This window comes from Aedes aegypti, chromosome 1 (genome assembly GCF_002204515.2).
Source record: "Aedes aegypti strain LVP_AGWG chromosome 1, AaegL5.0 Primary Assembly, whole genome shotgun sequence".
Classification (NCBI taxonomy): Eukaryota; Metazoa; Arthropoda; class Insecta; order Diptera; family Culicidae; genus Aedes; species Aedes aegypti.
In genome coordinates this window covers 43854288-43870436 of record NC_035107.1, presented here as the reverse complement: position 1 = coordinate 43870436, position 16149 = coordinate 43854288, and the positions used below count along the sequence as shown (strand labels likewise).

The following is a 16149-nucleotide window of genomic DNA, read 5'->3' as shown; positions in this document are numbered from 1 at the left end:
TTAAAACTGGCCCACAGTAGTCCGAAAATATCCCTGCATCTATGCCAGTTCGTGCGGGAAGGAATGGCGGTAAGATAATTTTTTTGCAGTGAGGCTTGTTTTTTGGTTTGCGGACTGCCTAGAGTGATCAAAATAATTTGGACAGACTGTTACGCGTACATAGTTTGGCCATTAACGGCTAAATCAAATGGAGGTGGCCAAATTATATACGCGTAACGCTTCTAGGGATTTTCTTGAAATTCTCAGAAACTCAAGAGACCTCAAAAATCGTATTGCAATTGATGAGAAATTCTCCAGGAAATTGGTCAAGGATTCTTTTTAAGCACCCCTAGCGATATTAACAACAACCCTCCAGGTTTTAATTATTTCAGAATATTTTTCAAGAATCAATTCAAAAATACTCCAAGAGCTTGGAGCTTTTTTTCTCTAAAAGATATATACATAAACTTTGCTGGAGGCTTCTTGAAGATTTTGTAGAAAAAGAGCTCGTGAAATCTATTTCATTTGAGCATGAGCATGATTGACCGCCCGCAGATGCTACTCCGTTATTGCAAGAACAGCTGTACTTACACAGGGAACCAACAGACGCTACTCGGGATCAGTAGCATCCTCAATGTGTAAGTACTGGTGCTCTCATTATTATAATAAACAATAACGGTGCCGGCTGCGTCCGAATGCAGGTCAATTTGGGGATAGGAGGAAAATGTTGACGTGTTACTTGCTTTATGGAAGCCGAGGAGTACTCTGCACTTCCACAAGTGAACACTGGGAGTTTGGATATGGGGGAGGGATTCGTTTTGGTAAACGATAAATATATAATTTGAAATGAATGCGCCTAACCGGATTCTCAATATTACTCGATAAACGCTCACTCGCCCTCATAGGAGCAAGCGACGAGATCAAAGGATCAAACACTACTAACGCGTTCTGCGACCCGCGATACTATTCCACAGTGGCACGCGAGCGACGCGCAACACGATTAATTCTGCCCTCATCACCCGCTATCGAAGAAGCAAGCCTCAAGGTCGAAGGATCAAACAGAACTTATTTATCCTCTATTTCATTTAAAAGTTAAAAATTCCTTCAATATTTCTCTAAGGATTTAGACATTTTCCTGATATTTTCTCAAGGATGTCCTCGAAGAATTCCTCCAAGACTCATTGAGATTTTTCTGGTGTTCTAGATCCAGAAGGTACTCTAGAAAAAATGTTTGGATGACGCTATTAGTGAAGAAAATACTGAAGAAATACCTGAGCAGCTCTTGCAACGACTCCAGAAGACTAGACCATTGTAACAGTCTTGATTAGTTTTCTGGAGTAGAATAATTCGTTAAACTAATAAGAGAACTATTTGATAGTTTTCCGTAGTAATTTCCAGGGGGATTCTAGAATAATCTTTGAACAAACCTCTAGCATAATATCTGGAAGAATTTGAAATGACTGGATAAATTACTGAAAGGATCACTGAATAAGTTGCTATTGAAATATCTATAGAAACCCTTCATGTTCTGCTAAAAAACTATTGAGGAGTTTTTTTTTTCAAATTCTCTTCACAAATAAATCCATGGAAGTATTTCTTGAGTAATGTCTAGTAAGTTTCTGCATGAATCCCAGAAATTTATCAGGAGGACTTACAATTGCAGTAAAAGGGAAGGAAATCTTACGATAATTTTTGTAAAAATAACTGGCAAAACACCGGCATGAATGTTAAAAAGAATTACTAGAACATTATCCTTGTGATGTTTTGGAGGAAGTTCTGAAAAAAGATATGTATTATTTAACTAGAAGTATCTGTGGGGCCTTCCTTAGCCGAGTGGTTAGAGTCCGCGGCTACAAAGCAAAGCCATGCTGAAGGTTTCTGCCAGGTGTTAGATTCCCGATCGGTCCAGGATCTTTTCGTTAAGGAAATTTCCTTGACTTCCCTGGGCATAGAGTATCATCGTGCCTGCCACACAATGTACGAATGCGAAAATGACAAAGAAAGCTCTCAATTAATAACTGTGGAAGTGCTCATAAGAACACTGAAAAGCAGGCTCTGTCCCACTGTGGACGTAATGCCAAGAAGAAGAATCTTTGGATCAATCACTGAAGGAATTATTGGAGTAAAATCTTGAAAAGGTAGTCGTGAAATTCCTGGGGCTCTGTTTCTGTTCGGGATGAACCACTGCGACCAGTTTTCTTTGATCTTTTGTAGTAAACCCGTGTCCTTTGTTTAGTGCATGTCGTTCTACTTAATTTCTATTGAGAAATAATGAAGAAGTATTTTTTATACAATTATCATTCTTGACCATTTTGCATAAAGCCTTTTTAGAAAAAGAGTGTCCGGCCATTTGGCCGAATGACGTTTGTCCGAATGCCATTTGGCCGAATTACGAACAAAAATATAATCAACTTGCTACAACGCTGATGTGTTGGATTCATAGTATGGCCCAATAGTATGGCCCAAAAAACAATTAATTTGATGATTTTTTGTCTATAAATGCTCTAAACGTATGATAAAATCGACCCTTGAATTCAGGTCGCAGTAGTGAGCTCCCCACATAGCTCTAAGCTGATGATTGATTCGTCTCTGAATTACCTAGGGTGCTAGGGTGTTTTTTAATGATTTCACCAGAGATTTTTCCTTCTTTTAAACATAAGCTAATCTTTCGAGTTATACTGTTTTTATTTCAATTGGCAATAATTTAGTTTATATCGTGATTGTGAATTTAAATCATCAGCAGTTTTTTCTTGTTATTTTTTTATGAGAGATTTTTCTTTCTTTTGATTATAAGCTGTTTTTTTTTTTCAAAAGAAAAGTATTTTTATAATGTATTAGATCATAAACGTTTATAAACAGTTTTATTCAAAACATTTATTTTTGTTCAAGGGTTAACTTAGGCCAAGATGTCATTTCCCTCTAGGATTAAGATTGCAACGTGTGAACTTGCGTATAGCAGTAAACCGAATGACTCTACAAACCCTTACCTCAAAAAAAGCTCACTGTTTCTCCGTGAAGAGAGCAAGCCAAAACTTGTGATGGCTAGAACTTTGAAATAATTTACTTAGTACAATTCGAGGTATCGAAGCAAACCGATCCTGCAGAATGACGAATCATTCCTAAATTGTTTTAATTACTATCAGAAGCTGATTAAGAACGCAATGCTGACAGCTTAATTTATTATCACTAGCAGGGAAGTGAAAAATTGCTTACATTTAGGATGCACTTCTTTCAGCAGACGAATTCCATCTAGAATGAGTCAAAAAAAATGAAAATTGTGCTCAATAGTCTTCGATTTGGATTAAATTTTGCACATGTTTTTGGTATGGTAGAATAAGTGTTTTCCAAAGAAAAATTGATCATTCTGACTCAAGTGTAACTTTTGAAAATGGCCTATAATTTTTTGCATGCAACTTATTTGAAAAATTCTAACTCCGAAACTGTCGATATAAGAGAAAAATGTTCTATAAAGAAGTTGTAGTAAACCATTTGGACTATAAGAAAAATATATACACTGAAAAAATGTTTTATTTATTTTCATAAAAAATTCAAAAATAAAACTTAAATTTTAAATTACACAAAAACCCCATTTTTATTATTTTTTAAATTTTCACCATAGAATCTTGATAGTAAACAGGTGTTTGGGACAAAGTTTCATGATGGAGAAATTTTTAATAAAAAAGTTTTTCTAAGAACAACTTTTAGTCGATTTTCAAAATTTTGATATTTTGTCAAAATAAATACGTTCTGATGATACAGTAAGCATCTTGAAATGATTCTAAGCCATGATGATTATATAAATAATTTCTCTAGAAGTAGCCATTTTCGAATTATATCGAGTTCAATGCAAAAAATATTATTTAAATATTAAATTAGGCCATTTTCATTAGTTATTCACGATTCTCCATCAAGGAAAATAAGTAAGTGGAAAGAAATATGGTCTTTAATCTCAAAAACGTATTATTATTAATGGACAAACGCGAATAACTTATGAAAGTGGCCTATTTTAATATTTAAACAATACAGTGCCTTACCGATTTTGGCAACAAGGCGTGATTTTTATGTTGCCAAATTGGGGATGCTGCCAAAATCGGGAATTTTTAAATGCTTATGTTCATTTTCATTTTAATCTCTAAAAGTATCAGAAAATGCATGACAACTATTACGAATAATGTGAACAATGCCTGGGAGCCTTCTTAAGTTCAGCTTTCGACCTAAAAGCATAGAAATCATGCACTGATTATATGCACCATCTGAAAAGCACACTTGTTGTACATAGTACAAGCGTGGTATTATTTTCAGTGGCCACTGTTTTGCGACTGTTTAAAAGTACGCTTCACTTTCGAGTGAGTTTATTTTTTGGGGATTGCTTGAACAAAGATTGCAATTTTGGTTACCACTCGTATTATGTAGTGAACGAGCTGAAAAAAGTGGAAATTCTTATAAATTAATATGTTAAAATCAGTGTTATCACTGTTGAACGGTAATGTCAGGGATGGATAAAAAAAAGAGAAGATGGAACTGAAGATGGAACTGAATAAAACTGCACGTCTTCTTCGGATCATTGCACTATTTCAATGCTTATTATCGAGTGTGCCCAGAAATTGAGTAAATGACGAGATCTCATCAAGCATAATTTCCGTTTTCTGATTTTCGGGAAATATTCTGCTGAGAGCAGCAAACGAATGATCAGAGGCAGGGATTGAACCCTGAGAAAATTGAGAGAATCTCTCACGTATCACTCTCTGTAACTATCATAACATGCAGCACACTATGAGAGACTGTTTATCGTATACTGATACAACTTTGATCAGATTGGGGGGATAGTAGTGCATGATAAAACCCCTCTAAACATGCTCCAAACCTGGGGGATTCTATTGCTATTGGAAGTTCGTGGATTGTTTATCGTGCCAGTAAAAAAAAAACACCTACCTCCAATTGTAAACAAGCGAGAAAAATGGATTTTATCATCGCTCTCTCTTTGGGGCTCTCGTTCGCTGCTACCATTTATCTGATCTTTTTACAACTTGCGGTACATTGACGATCGTGGACAGCAACAGATGGGATGTTTCTCTTTGTTTGTTTTGATCGTGCTTCATACTCAAATGAGAGTGAATTCTGCAATGCCTGATCAGAGGATTGGATGGATTAGATAAGTAACTTATGCCGCATTGTTGAAGACACATGATGAGTAATTTTCGAACTTATAATTCAATAAATTATTAAATGGTGAAATTTTGTTCATTTCATTGAGTTTCTTTTTTAATCAAAGATTTTTTAAACGAAATCTTGAAGGAGCTGTTTGTGTTTTTTTTTTGGCACATATGATTTTTCTCAAAGATTCCCCCAATTGATGCTTCTGATGAAAATACGATACAATAGGGATACAATTTTCGATTTAATGTTCTGTGGATTTTTTGTAATACAGGTCGGACTCGATTATCCGGAGACTCGATTATCCGGGGACTCGATTATCCGGGATTCGATTATCCGGAATTTTAGACTCGATTATCCGGAATTTGTTTTTTGATGTTCTTGATTTTCAATTTTTATGCATAAATCTGGGACAACTTGGTATTCCAATATACAATATGAATGGTTTTGCAGTTTAAACCGTATTTAAGAAAAGAGGGGTTTGAAGAAGTGGTTTTTAGTGTATGCCGGCCAAAAAAATTTTTTTTTCTTTTAAAGACCCCTACTATTCCTAGAAAAAAAAATTCTGGCTACGCCACCGCATCATATAAATAAACTAACAAAAAAAGATAATATTTTAGTTCTTTTGTCAAAGATTTCAATTTTTTTCTTACTGATTCGATTATCCGGAGGATTTGATTATCCGGAGTGAAAAAAAAATCAATACTCCGGATAATCGAGTCCGACCTGTATCCCTAAAAATAAAAACAGATGGTAGCAAAATGTAGCTTGGATTTTGTGAAATCAGCGGAAAAATTTCTAATAATCATTACTTCTTTCTTCGACTTGCTAAATAATGTGTGAAATTTTACGTTTGTTTTTGATAACAGTAATATGTTTTAATGATTTTTTTTAAAGGTAGAGGCGTCTGCAAATGTCTATAGCATCGTTTCCCAAACTTGGGTTTCGCAACCCCCCAACACTTCGTCACCTCGCTTTTTGTTGAACGAGCAAAGCGAAGCCAAGTTTGAGGAGCGATGGTCTATAGCAAGCATCCAAATATTCTCCTATACCACCTTCCAGCTGTCGCAAGGATGTGGTCAGAAAAGCTCTTGACTGTTAAAGAAGTGTCAATCTGGTCTATATTGCTAAAGATAATTTCCATATGTCTATACTGGATAAACGTGACAGGAAGGAGGAAACCACAAATTTTTAACAATGTCCGAAGAATTTTGACCATGGACTCTTCTTTGATTCGCTTTAAGAATTCCTGTATGCTGTATACACGTTTTTCAATGACTACGTCAAAGCCCATTCTCAACATTTTGCCCAAATTTTCATCTAGAGTTGTGAACAAAGGTTCTCAATGTTTTCCTTAACAACTGTTATTGAAAATGCTGACAGAAATACCTAAAAGAGATCACCCTCCAATTATTCAATGAATTTGTTTATGGATTAAGTAATCAATAATCACGATAATTTGAAAACATTTTCAGGCTCATCAGACCACCACATCCGACTGATATGTTAAAAAAATACAAGCCCAATAACAACAAAACATTAGCAAAACATCTCACAGTATAGATGATCATCATAACATTTGAAGCTTTTTTATTAACTTGCTTTTACTGTCAATTACTATCCTATTCCACAAATTTATGATGCCTATAAAACTACGTAGCCTGTTTTATAAGACTTCTCCTATACGTTGAATAATAATTTTGAAATATTTGAGTTCTACTCATAAGAACGTTCCACATTACGTTTATTAGCTCGCAATTATCACCACCATTTTTGTTTTGACTTATTTTCACTTTGTTTTAACACAAAATGTTAGGTTTCAGTAATGAATTAAAAATAATTTTCAATGTGTTGCCAAATTCGGGAAGAAATTGTTGCCAAAAACGGGTGTTGCCAAAAACGGGGGTAAACAAAACCGGGTGTTGCCAAAATCGGGAAGGCACTGTATATTTTGTATTAAACTTCATATAATTCGAAAATGGCTACCTCTAGAGAAATTATTTATATAATCATTATGGCTTAGAATCATTTCAAGATGGTTACTATATCATCAGAACGTATTTATTTTGACAAAAATCAAAATTTTGAATATCGACCAAAAGTTGTTCTTTGAAAAACATTTTTATTAAAAATGTCTCCATCATGAAACTTTGTCCCAAACATCTGTTTACTATCAAGCTTCTACGGTGATAATTTAAAAAATATTAAAAATGGGGTTATGTGTAATTTCAAATTAAAGTTTTATTTTTGAATGTTTTATGAAAATAAATAAAATATTTTTTCAGTGTATATTTTTTTCTTATAGTCCAAATGGTTTACTACAACTTCTTCTTAGAACATTTTTCTCTGAAATCATCAGTTTCAGAGTTAGAATTTTTCAAATAAGTTGCAGGCAAAAATATATAGGCCATTTTCAAAAGTTACATTTGAGTCAAAATGATCAATTTTTCTATGGAAAACACTTATTCTACCATACCAAAAACATGTGCAAAATTTAATCCAAGTCGAAGATGGTCGAGTACTGTGACTGACCGATATGACATGGAATCCGTCAGCACTGGCTGTTTCTTGAACTAACATTGAAGAGCTTATTATTTGTAAATCAATCTTGATTCGTTCTTTTTCAAGAATAGACTGAATAAGTTCTTTGAAACTCAGCTTTGAAATTGATTACAAATGCATGCTTACTATAGTTAAATATTTTTTCAATTTAGGCTCAACGGCATTTGGCCAAACGGAATTGGGCCAAATAACCCGGAACTCGAAAAAGATACCGCTTTTTATACCTTATGGAATTGGCGTAGCTGGGATTTTTTTTTTGGAGGGGGCCTAGAGGGGGCTTAGCAAATTCTTGTTTGTCGGCCGCAATAATCACGAATTTCACAAGTTTCGTAATAGATCAGTATTGATTTCATTTGTTTGTAATGTTGTCTTATATCGCTGCACACAAGTGATATATGTAAATTTCAATTTTCAACACTTTGTCTAATCCAGTAATAAGAATCCAACCAGAGTTCTTCCAAATAACCCAAGAGGAATAGGGGAAATCAGGGTAAAACCGACACTGTGGGTAAGCTCGACACCCTTTGATTTTTCATGTTTTGACCAGATTTTCATGCAGTTTCCACCATGCTCTATCTTAACTTGGGAAATGTTGTGTTTCGAATGACATTACAACTGATGCTACCAATAAACTGCCAAAATAAACAACAAAATCATATTGGATAACATAGAAGCAACAGCAGTTGCAATATTTCGCTGTTATTCTTTAACTATTTCGCATGTGAAATTTTGAAAATGTCATTATTTGTTCTGCGTCTAAATCATCATTTACTATTATTACGTTGTTACAGCATGAAGGAGAAATTAATTTTTGGTTTTTCGGCAGCTGAAAATGCTACTGAAAAATAAATGTTCACTCGGGGTAAGATCGACACTTTCATTTGGGGTAAAACCGACACCTTTCTTTGCTTCATAATCAAACTTCAGCGAATCTTTCTAATCGAAAGACTATCTCTGTAGTTTATGTGAGTCTTTATTTTCGAATTACAGTGAAATTCACGGATACCGAACTTGTTAATATGTAAAATTTGACACTGTATGACTTGCCACAAGCCATCATTAAGTATTTAAAAAAAATATTTCTATGTTATTACACAGAAAAAAATCCGTTCTCGTATCCGTGAACAGCAGACGTGAACTCGTCAACAACAAAAATACACCGTGAACTAGATCATGTTTATGTGACCATTTGTGGTAGTTCATGGTGTATTTTTGACAGTTCACGTTTTTCAGAATTCTTTTTTGAGCGTGTACGTTTCAACTTTTTTGATGAAGCTTGAAGAAATTTTTCTCATATAAAATTGCAGAATTGATAGTATTTGAAAGTTTTCACATAAATTAATCTTATTGTTTATTTACAAACCATGAGGTTCGACAGTTTTTATTATCTAAAAATAATTACACTTTTCTGTTTTGTTAAAATAAAACAGTATTTATTTTCACAACCAATCATTCGCTAGAACATCGTAAACATTCCATGAACACAAGTTAATAATATCCATGTGTATTCACCCCAACTTCATAATCTTAGCATGGGACATTTGAAATTTTTACATATATTTATTGGATATTTGGCTTTTTCTCAATAGTTTACGTAATATGTGAATAATCCATTGGAAGAAGGGGACATAAATGTCGAAAGACATATTTGAAGCATTCTTTTAACATGCAATGTGATGGTGATGTTCACAATGTATAAATTCTACTCAAAGTGGATGTGTCGGTTTTACCCCAACAGGGTGTCGATCTTACCCGCACTCTTAATTGTCTTAGTTAAAAATGATGAAATATCAATTCAATTCAAATCAATATATAACCTTAATATATCATCCAGCGATCGCAAGGATTGATAGATTTATAACCAATATGTGATTCTACAATAATTTTAGGTTCGTTTAACAAGCGAAAGTACACAAATTTATCAATAAGCTTAGGGTGTCGGTTTTACCCCGAATTCCCCTATCCCTTGTGATTCTTTCACAAACTTTTCAAAAATTTAACCATATACAACCACAGGGATTTCTTCATGAATTATTTCCGTACTTGTTCAGTACTTTCTTCAAGAACTCCTTTGACATTTTTCAATGAGTTCTTTCAGTTCAGATTCCTACGGAAAATCATTCACGGGATTAGCAGTTATTATTGAAAGGATTTTTCCTGAAGTTTCTTTTTCTGATCTTATCATAAAATTTATCGAAGAATCTTTATTAAATTGTTTTAAAATCAATTGAAGAATTGCGCCAGAGAATGCTTTAGAAATTGTTTTAAATAATTCTCCTGGAACATCCTCGACATTGTATTACATATGAATCCCAATTGTTAGATTTGAATACTATCCAGTTGTACATTATTTATTTGTTTAGGATTTTCTGGAATAACTTTAAGGAAATAGTAACAAAGTAATCTAGGAGTCTCACCAAAATTGTCTTCAAGATCACCAACAAATGACCCTTTTAATAAATTCTTCAGAGAATTCATCAACAGTATTTCCAACTTTGCCTTTGAAGTACTTCCTAAAGTTTTTTTTCAGGCACCTTCTACAAATCTTTCAGAAAATCTCTCGGAAATTGTTCCAAAGACTGCTTGAAAAATTCGCATGCAGGACTTCCTGCAAAAATTTTACAAAATTCCTCTAGGTGTTAATCTAAGGATTCCTCTTAATGTTTCTCAAGATTTTCATTAGCAAAGTTCTCTGCAAATCTATCTGCACTTTTCAACAAAAAAATATCTACGTGTTTCTTGAGATTCGAAAAAAAAAATTTGGTGTTGCCGAATTCCTTCAAAAGTCTATCAAAATATAATTTTACAATTTTCTCAAAAATTCCAACTCTAAATAATTCAAACATTTCTAGATGAATTCATTCAACTGTTTTTTTTTTTTTTTTCAAAAGCTCTCATCCAAGCAAAATACCAGCGTTTTCTAAATCAACTCCCGATCCCTCCACATTAGTTTTGCTAAATGTTACTTTTCTCATTCTTTAACGCCATGCTGATTCCGAGAGCAAAAGCATTCCTGGTAGCTTCCAACAAACTTACTCTGAAGTTCGAATTTTTAAGGCAAGAGGCATTTTGAAGACAGTTTTTGCAGATAATCCTGTTATAATTCGGAGATTTGAAGCATAATTTTTATAACAATAAACAATGACGCATTTCTGACGTAATTTGTGATGTATTATGGAAATAATTCATTAACAAAATTATTTGTAATGAAATGTTTTATAAAACTATTGACTATTTCACAGAGGAATTTATAGTAAAACTTTAAGCGAAATATCTCAGTGCAGATCTGGTAAAATAAATGTTTTTTTTTTGTAGGTTGAACCTTTAGTTTTTTTACTTAAATCCGCGAACATATTCTGGAATCAATTTGTGGATAAAGAGTATAAATAGAACAACCCGCTCCAGCAGGAATTCACGTTATGAAAAAATCAATATTGTTTAACTAATTTCCAAGAGATTTGTAGCAAAAGTTCTGAAGCCATTTTTTGATTTTGCTTTGAGGAATTTGATTATACTAAAATTCTTTGAGAAATATTGTTTGGAATTTCTTGAAAATTTAAAACGTGATTTTGCTTGAAAAAATGTGGTTTAGATATTAAGCAATAAGCTTATTAATGTGAAAATTGAAGCAAAATCAAGCTAAGTCACTTAGCTAGAGTGAAATTCTTTGAGAAGATCTGTTATGAACTAAGCCTTATTTTTCGTCAAAGGTTCCCATTGTTATTTAAGAAATTTCTCCAGTAATGTTGCCTATTTTCTTCAAATAGTTTTTTTTCGGCATGATACGAGTTGTAGTTAAGGTATGGATGTATTAAGTGAATTATTATAAGGGAAATCATCATCATCGCCGAACAAGTCGACAGGACATCCAAAATTGTGGGAAATCATAATACAGTGAATATTCTGCTTTATGCTAGAAACTTTAAAACAACAATGTTTGCATTATTAAAAACATACAACTTTTGGGAACCGAATTTCCAGGATATTGACGGGGAAGCCCCCTGCCCCCTGTTTCTACGCACTACACTACTAAGTGATCTATACGCGTTACGTGTATTCCAGGTGTCAATCTATGGATTGATTCTTGGAAAGATCCATGAAAGACTTTCTAACTAAATTTTTGGAGTCTTGGACAAAACCATTGTGCATTCTTCTGGCATATAATTTGTAGGAATCGCTAGAAAATCTCCTGGAGGTATCACAAGCGTAATTACAGAAGGAATCGTCGAAAATGTTCTGAAGGGATCGAGCGAACTACTTGGTAAATCATTGTGAAAATGACTCTTAAAAAAGATTCGAAAAATGTAGTGAAACTCTTGGAACAGTTATAATGAAATATAATGGAAGCTAATATGGACATTAGAGCGGTTCAAAATAAAAAAAAGTTTGAAAGTCCAATCTCCCATATCTTCCTTATCATCCTTACCATAGAAATAGTGTTTTGTTAAAATTATAGCTTTCTAGGTGGTGATTTAAAGGTGGCCCAAAGACAATGTAGGTTATAGAAATGCATAAGTCAGAGAAGCAGCCTCTGATCCATTTGCTTCGTAATTCTGAGACAAAACTCGATAGCTCTCATGGTAAACCTTGAACAGATCTGAAATAGGCTAATAAGTTATCTATCTGGCATCACCGGTTAGTGAATGTCAGCATACAACCCAATTTCACAGTTGCTCTTAATTCTGGATGACTATGAATGCACAATTTAGTTGGTCAGTTTTCGGAAAGAAAATATGTATCGATTTCATATATAAACTCAATGTGATATGTGAGTGAACTCATGCAAGAAAGAGAACAATGAATGTATTGTGCCTTTATTTCTATTTTTAATTGCTATCTGTTCATGTACACCATACCGGTGGAACCCCTGCTCTTTTCAGATTCGGACATTAAAGCACAATAATGCACTCAAATGAGGAATTTCATTCGGAAGAATTAAATTTCCAGCTTTAGTCTATTTCTATCTGCTTTTCGTTTTTGCCAGATTGCTCTGAAACGCTCGAATAGCAGAATGAATTCAGATATAATTTGAGCTTTGGTGAATGCAATTAAACATTCCAATAATTTACTGGCCGATGATTGAGAGTTGAAGTTTGCTGAATCAGAAATCTGATCGTACGCTTTGCAGTCCAACTAAAATGCTAGGTTTAAAGAAATAAAGAATTCCATGTCAAAAACAGTGCATCATTGGGTTTGCTTTGGTTTATGGAACATTCATAAGATATCAGATCACATTTAAGCGTAATTTGCAAAATATTCTATATTGATTTTACGTATGAAGTATTAAGTAAAACGAGGCTTGTGTACCAATGAAACGCAATGTTCCTCAGTGAAACATAATTCCCTATCAAATTCAACATCCAGCACAGCAAGATCCACTTCAAAGCTTAAAGTCGACTGCAAATTTGTCGCCAGACTTTAAATCCCTACTCGCTCCCAAAACCGAACACAGAAAAGAACGATAAATATTTTACCATCATTGTCAACGGGGCCCAACAGAAAGCCGACAGCTTAATACGGATTTCGTACGGACAAGTTTTTGCGAATCCCATTCAACCGAAAAGGTCGAATCTCCAATAAAGGGAAAATTAAACCCAAGGCAGCACATTCGCATTCGAGCTGTGTGGAATGAACACGACGCTATACAAATGATTCCTTTCTGGTTGGGTCATTGAAAAAAGTGATTCTCCTTTTTGATGGTGTTACGTTCCCAATGGGACAGGGACTGCTTTTCGGCTTAATGTTCTAAGAGCAAACAACCTTTATAACTGACGAAACGTCAGTGACAATACATTGCATTCAGGAAAGGTCAGGGTTTTGGTTCGTAGCTGTGAATGTTATCCCAAAGCTAAGGTAGACCCCTTGAAGTAGATTACAACACTGGGACCATCTCCTTTAAGTCCAACCGGGAGAAACAGATGGGAGCAAAATGTTCAATGGCTGTTGGTAAAACATGGCCAATTTGGCTTTTCAAACCACACTGGAAATGACAAAGAAAATGCGAAATCAATTTTCTCTTCCGCTTTTTACCAGCAATTCAACCAACGTGATTTTTACATTAATTCTCCTGAATCGCACCAACAGAACGACTCTGAAATTCTCCTGAAATTCACATTTTCAAATTACACGTTCGCCTCCCTTCGCCCACCATGCACCTTAAAACACCGGCACTGCTCGCGATGTCCAGCCTTCCAGTGCTGCCGTTGATGATCCCTACCGCAGTAGCTGACCTGTTGACAGCCGGAACATTGTTTTCCACCGGAAGCGTCACACACCGCACATCGACCTGCCATTGAACCCCACTCCCTTAAATTCTCAAGGCTGATGGATCAATTTATAATCTCTTTTTACTGCGCTGTTTTATAACACTCTGACGCGATCACCACTTCACCTAACCGATGCGATGAATCGCGAGATGCTCCACCGTGAGCAGTCAAACTAAGTAGACTGTCTTGTTTCCATTTGTAGTCCACTGATCCGGGTTGCTTCGTTTTTCACTCACTCCTCTTCGACCATAGTAGGCCAAAGCGAAGACGCGGTGCTCCCAGACCGTAATTATCAGACAAAATATCAGGGCAAAATTAAAAAAATGTAGGGCCTACTCCGAGGTTACGCCGATGATCATTCCAAGGATTTGAAACTGAAAACTGAAAACTGAAAACTGAAAACTGAAAACTGAAAACTGAAAACTGAAAACTGAAAACTGAAAACTGAAAACTGAAAACTGAAAACTGAAAACTGAAAACTGAAAACTGAAAACTGAAAACTGAAAACTGAAAACTGAAAACTGAAAACTGAAAACTGCAAACTAAAAACTGCAAACTGCAAACTGAAAACTGAAAACTGAAAACTGAAATCTTAAAACAGAAAACTGAAAACTGAAAACTGAAATCTGAAATCTGAAATCTGAAATCTGAAATCTGAAATCTGAAATCTGAAATCTGAAATCTGATCTCTGAATTCTGAAATCTGATATCTGAAATCTGAAATCTGAAATCTGAAATCTGAAATCTGAAATCTGAAACCTGGAACCTGGAACCTGAAATCTGAAATCTGAAATCTGAAATCTGAAATCTGAAAACTGAAATCTGAAATCTGAAATCTGAAATCTGAAATCTGAAATCTGAAATCTGAAAACTGAAAACTGAAAACTGAAAACTGAAATCTGAAATCTGAAATCTGAAATCTGAAATCTGAAATCTGAAATCTGAAATCTGAAATCTGAAATCTGAAATCCAAATCCAAAATCCAAAATCCAAAATCCAAAATCCAAAATCCAAAATCCAAAATCCAAAATCCAAAATCCAAATCCAAATCCAAAATCCAAAATCCAAAATCCAAAATCCAAAATCCAAAATCCAAAATCCAAAATCCAAAATCCAAAATCCAAAATCCAAAATCCAAAATCCAAAATCCAAAATCCAAAATCCAAAATCCAAAATCCAAAATCCAAAATCCAAAATCCAAAATCCAAAATCCAAAATCCAAAATCCAAAATCCAAAATCCAAAATCCAAAATCCAAAATCCAAAATCCAAAATCCAAAATCCAAAATCCAAAATCCAAAATCCAAAATCCAAAATCCAAAATCCAAAATCCAAAATCCAAAATCCAAAATCCAAAATCCAAAATCCAAAATCCAAAATCCAAAATCCAAAATCCAAAATCCAAAATCCAAAATCCAAATCCAAAATCCAAAATCCAAAATCCAAAATCCAAAATCCAAAATCCAAAATCCAAAATCCAAAATCCAAAATCCAAAATCCAAAATCCAAAATCCAAAATCCAAAATCCAAAATCCAAAATCCAAAATCAAATCCAAAATCCAAAATCCAAAATCCAAAATCCAAAATCCAAAATCCAAAATCCAAAATCCAAAATCCAAAATCCAAAATCCAAAATCCAAAATCCAAAATCCAAAATCCAAAATCCAAAATCCAAAATCCAAAATCCAAAATCCAAAATCCAAAATCCAAAATCCAAAATCCAAAATCCAAAATCCAAAATCCAAAATCCAAAATCCAAAATCCAAAATCCAAAATCCAAAATCCAAAATCCAAAATCCAAAATCCAAAATCCAAAATCCAAATCCAAAATCCAAAATCCAAAATCCAAAATCCAAATCCAAAATCCAAAATCCAAAATCCAAAATCCAAAATCCAAAATCCAAAATCCAAAATCCAAAATCCAAAATCCAAAATCCAAAATCCAAAATCCAAAATCCAAAATCCAAAATCCAAAATCCAAAATCCAAAATCCAAAATCCAAAATCCTTTGAAATTGTTTCTGGCCGTTTTACGTCGCTTCAGGCCATTTCAAGCCTTTTCAGGCCGTTTTAAGTCGATTTAAGCCGTTTTTAGCCCTTGTAGGCCATTTCTTGGCGTTTTAAACCGTTAAAGCCATTTTAAGCCGTTTCAAGCTATTTTAGGCCATTATAAGCCGTTTTAGGTGTTGT

General features: G+C 34.2%; 1 protein-coding gene across 2 annotated transcripts in view; it reads right to left on the bottom strand.

Moving 5' to 3' along the window:
• Positions 1 to 14169, bottom strand: part of LOC5579017 (protein msta) — a 46618-nt gene extending 32449 nt beyond the window's left edge. Inside the window, exon 1 of one of the 2 annotated variants that reach the window (XM_021838785.1) lies at positions 13851 to 14169. In XM_021838785.1, the coding sequence (XP_021694477.1) occupies positions 13851 to 13988 (138 nt within the window). In that variant the 5' untranslated portion in view covers positions 13989 to 14169. The remainder of the gene's footprint in view (positions 1 to 13850) is intronic. The other variant, XM_021838836.1, reaches the window with a different exon arrangement.
• Positions 14170 to 16149: the final 1980 nt, after the last annotated feature.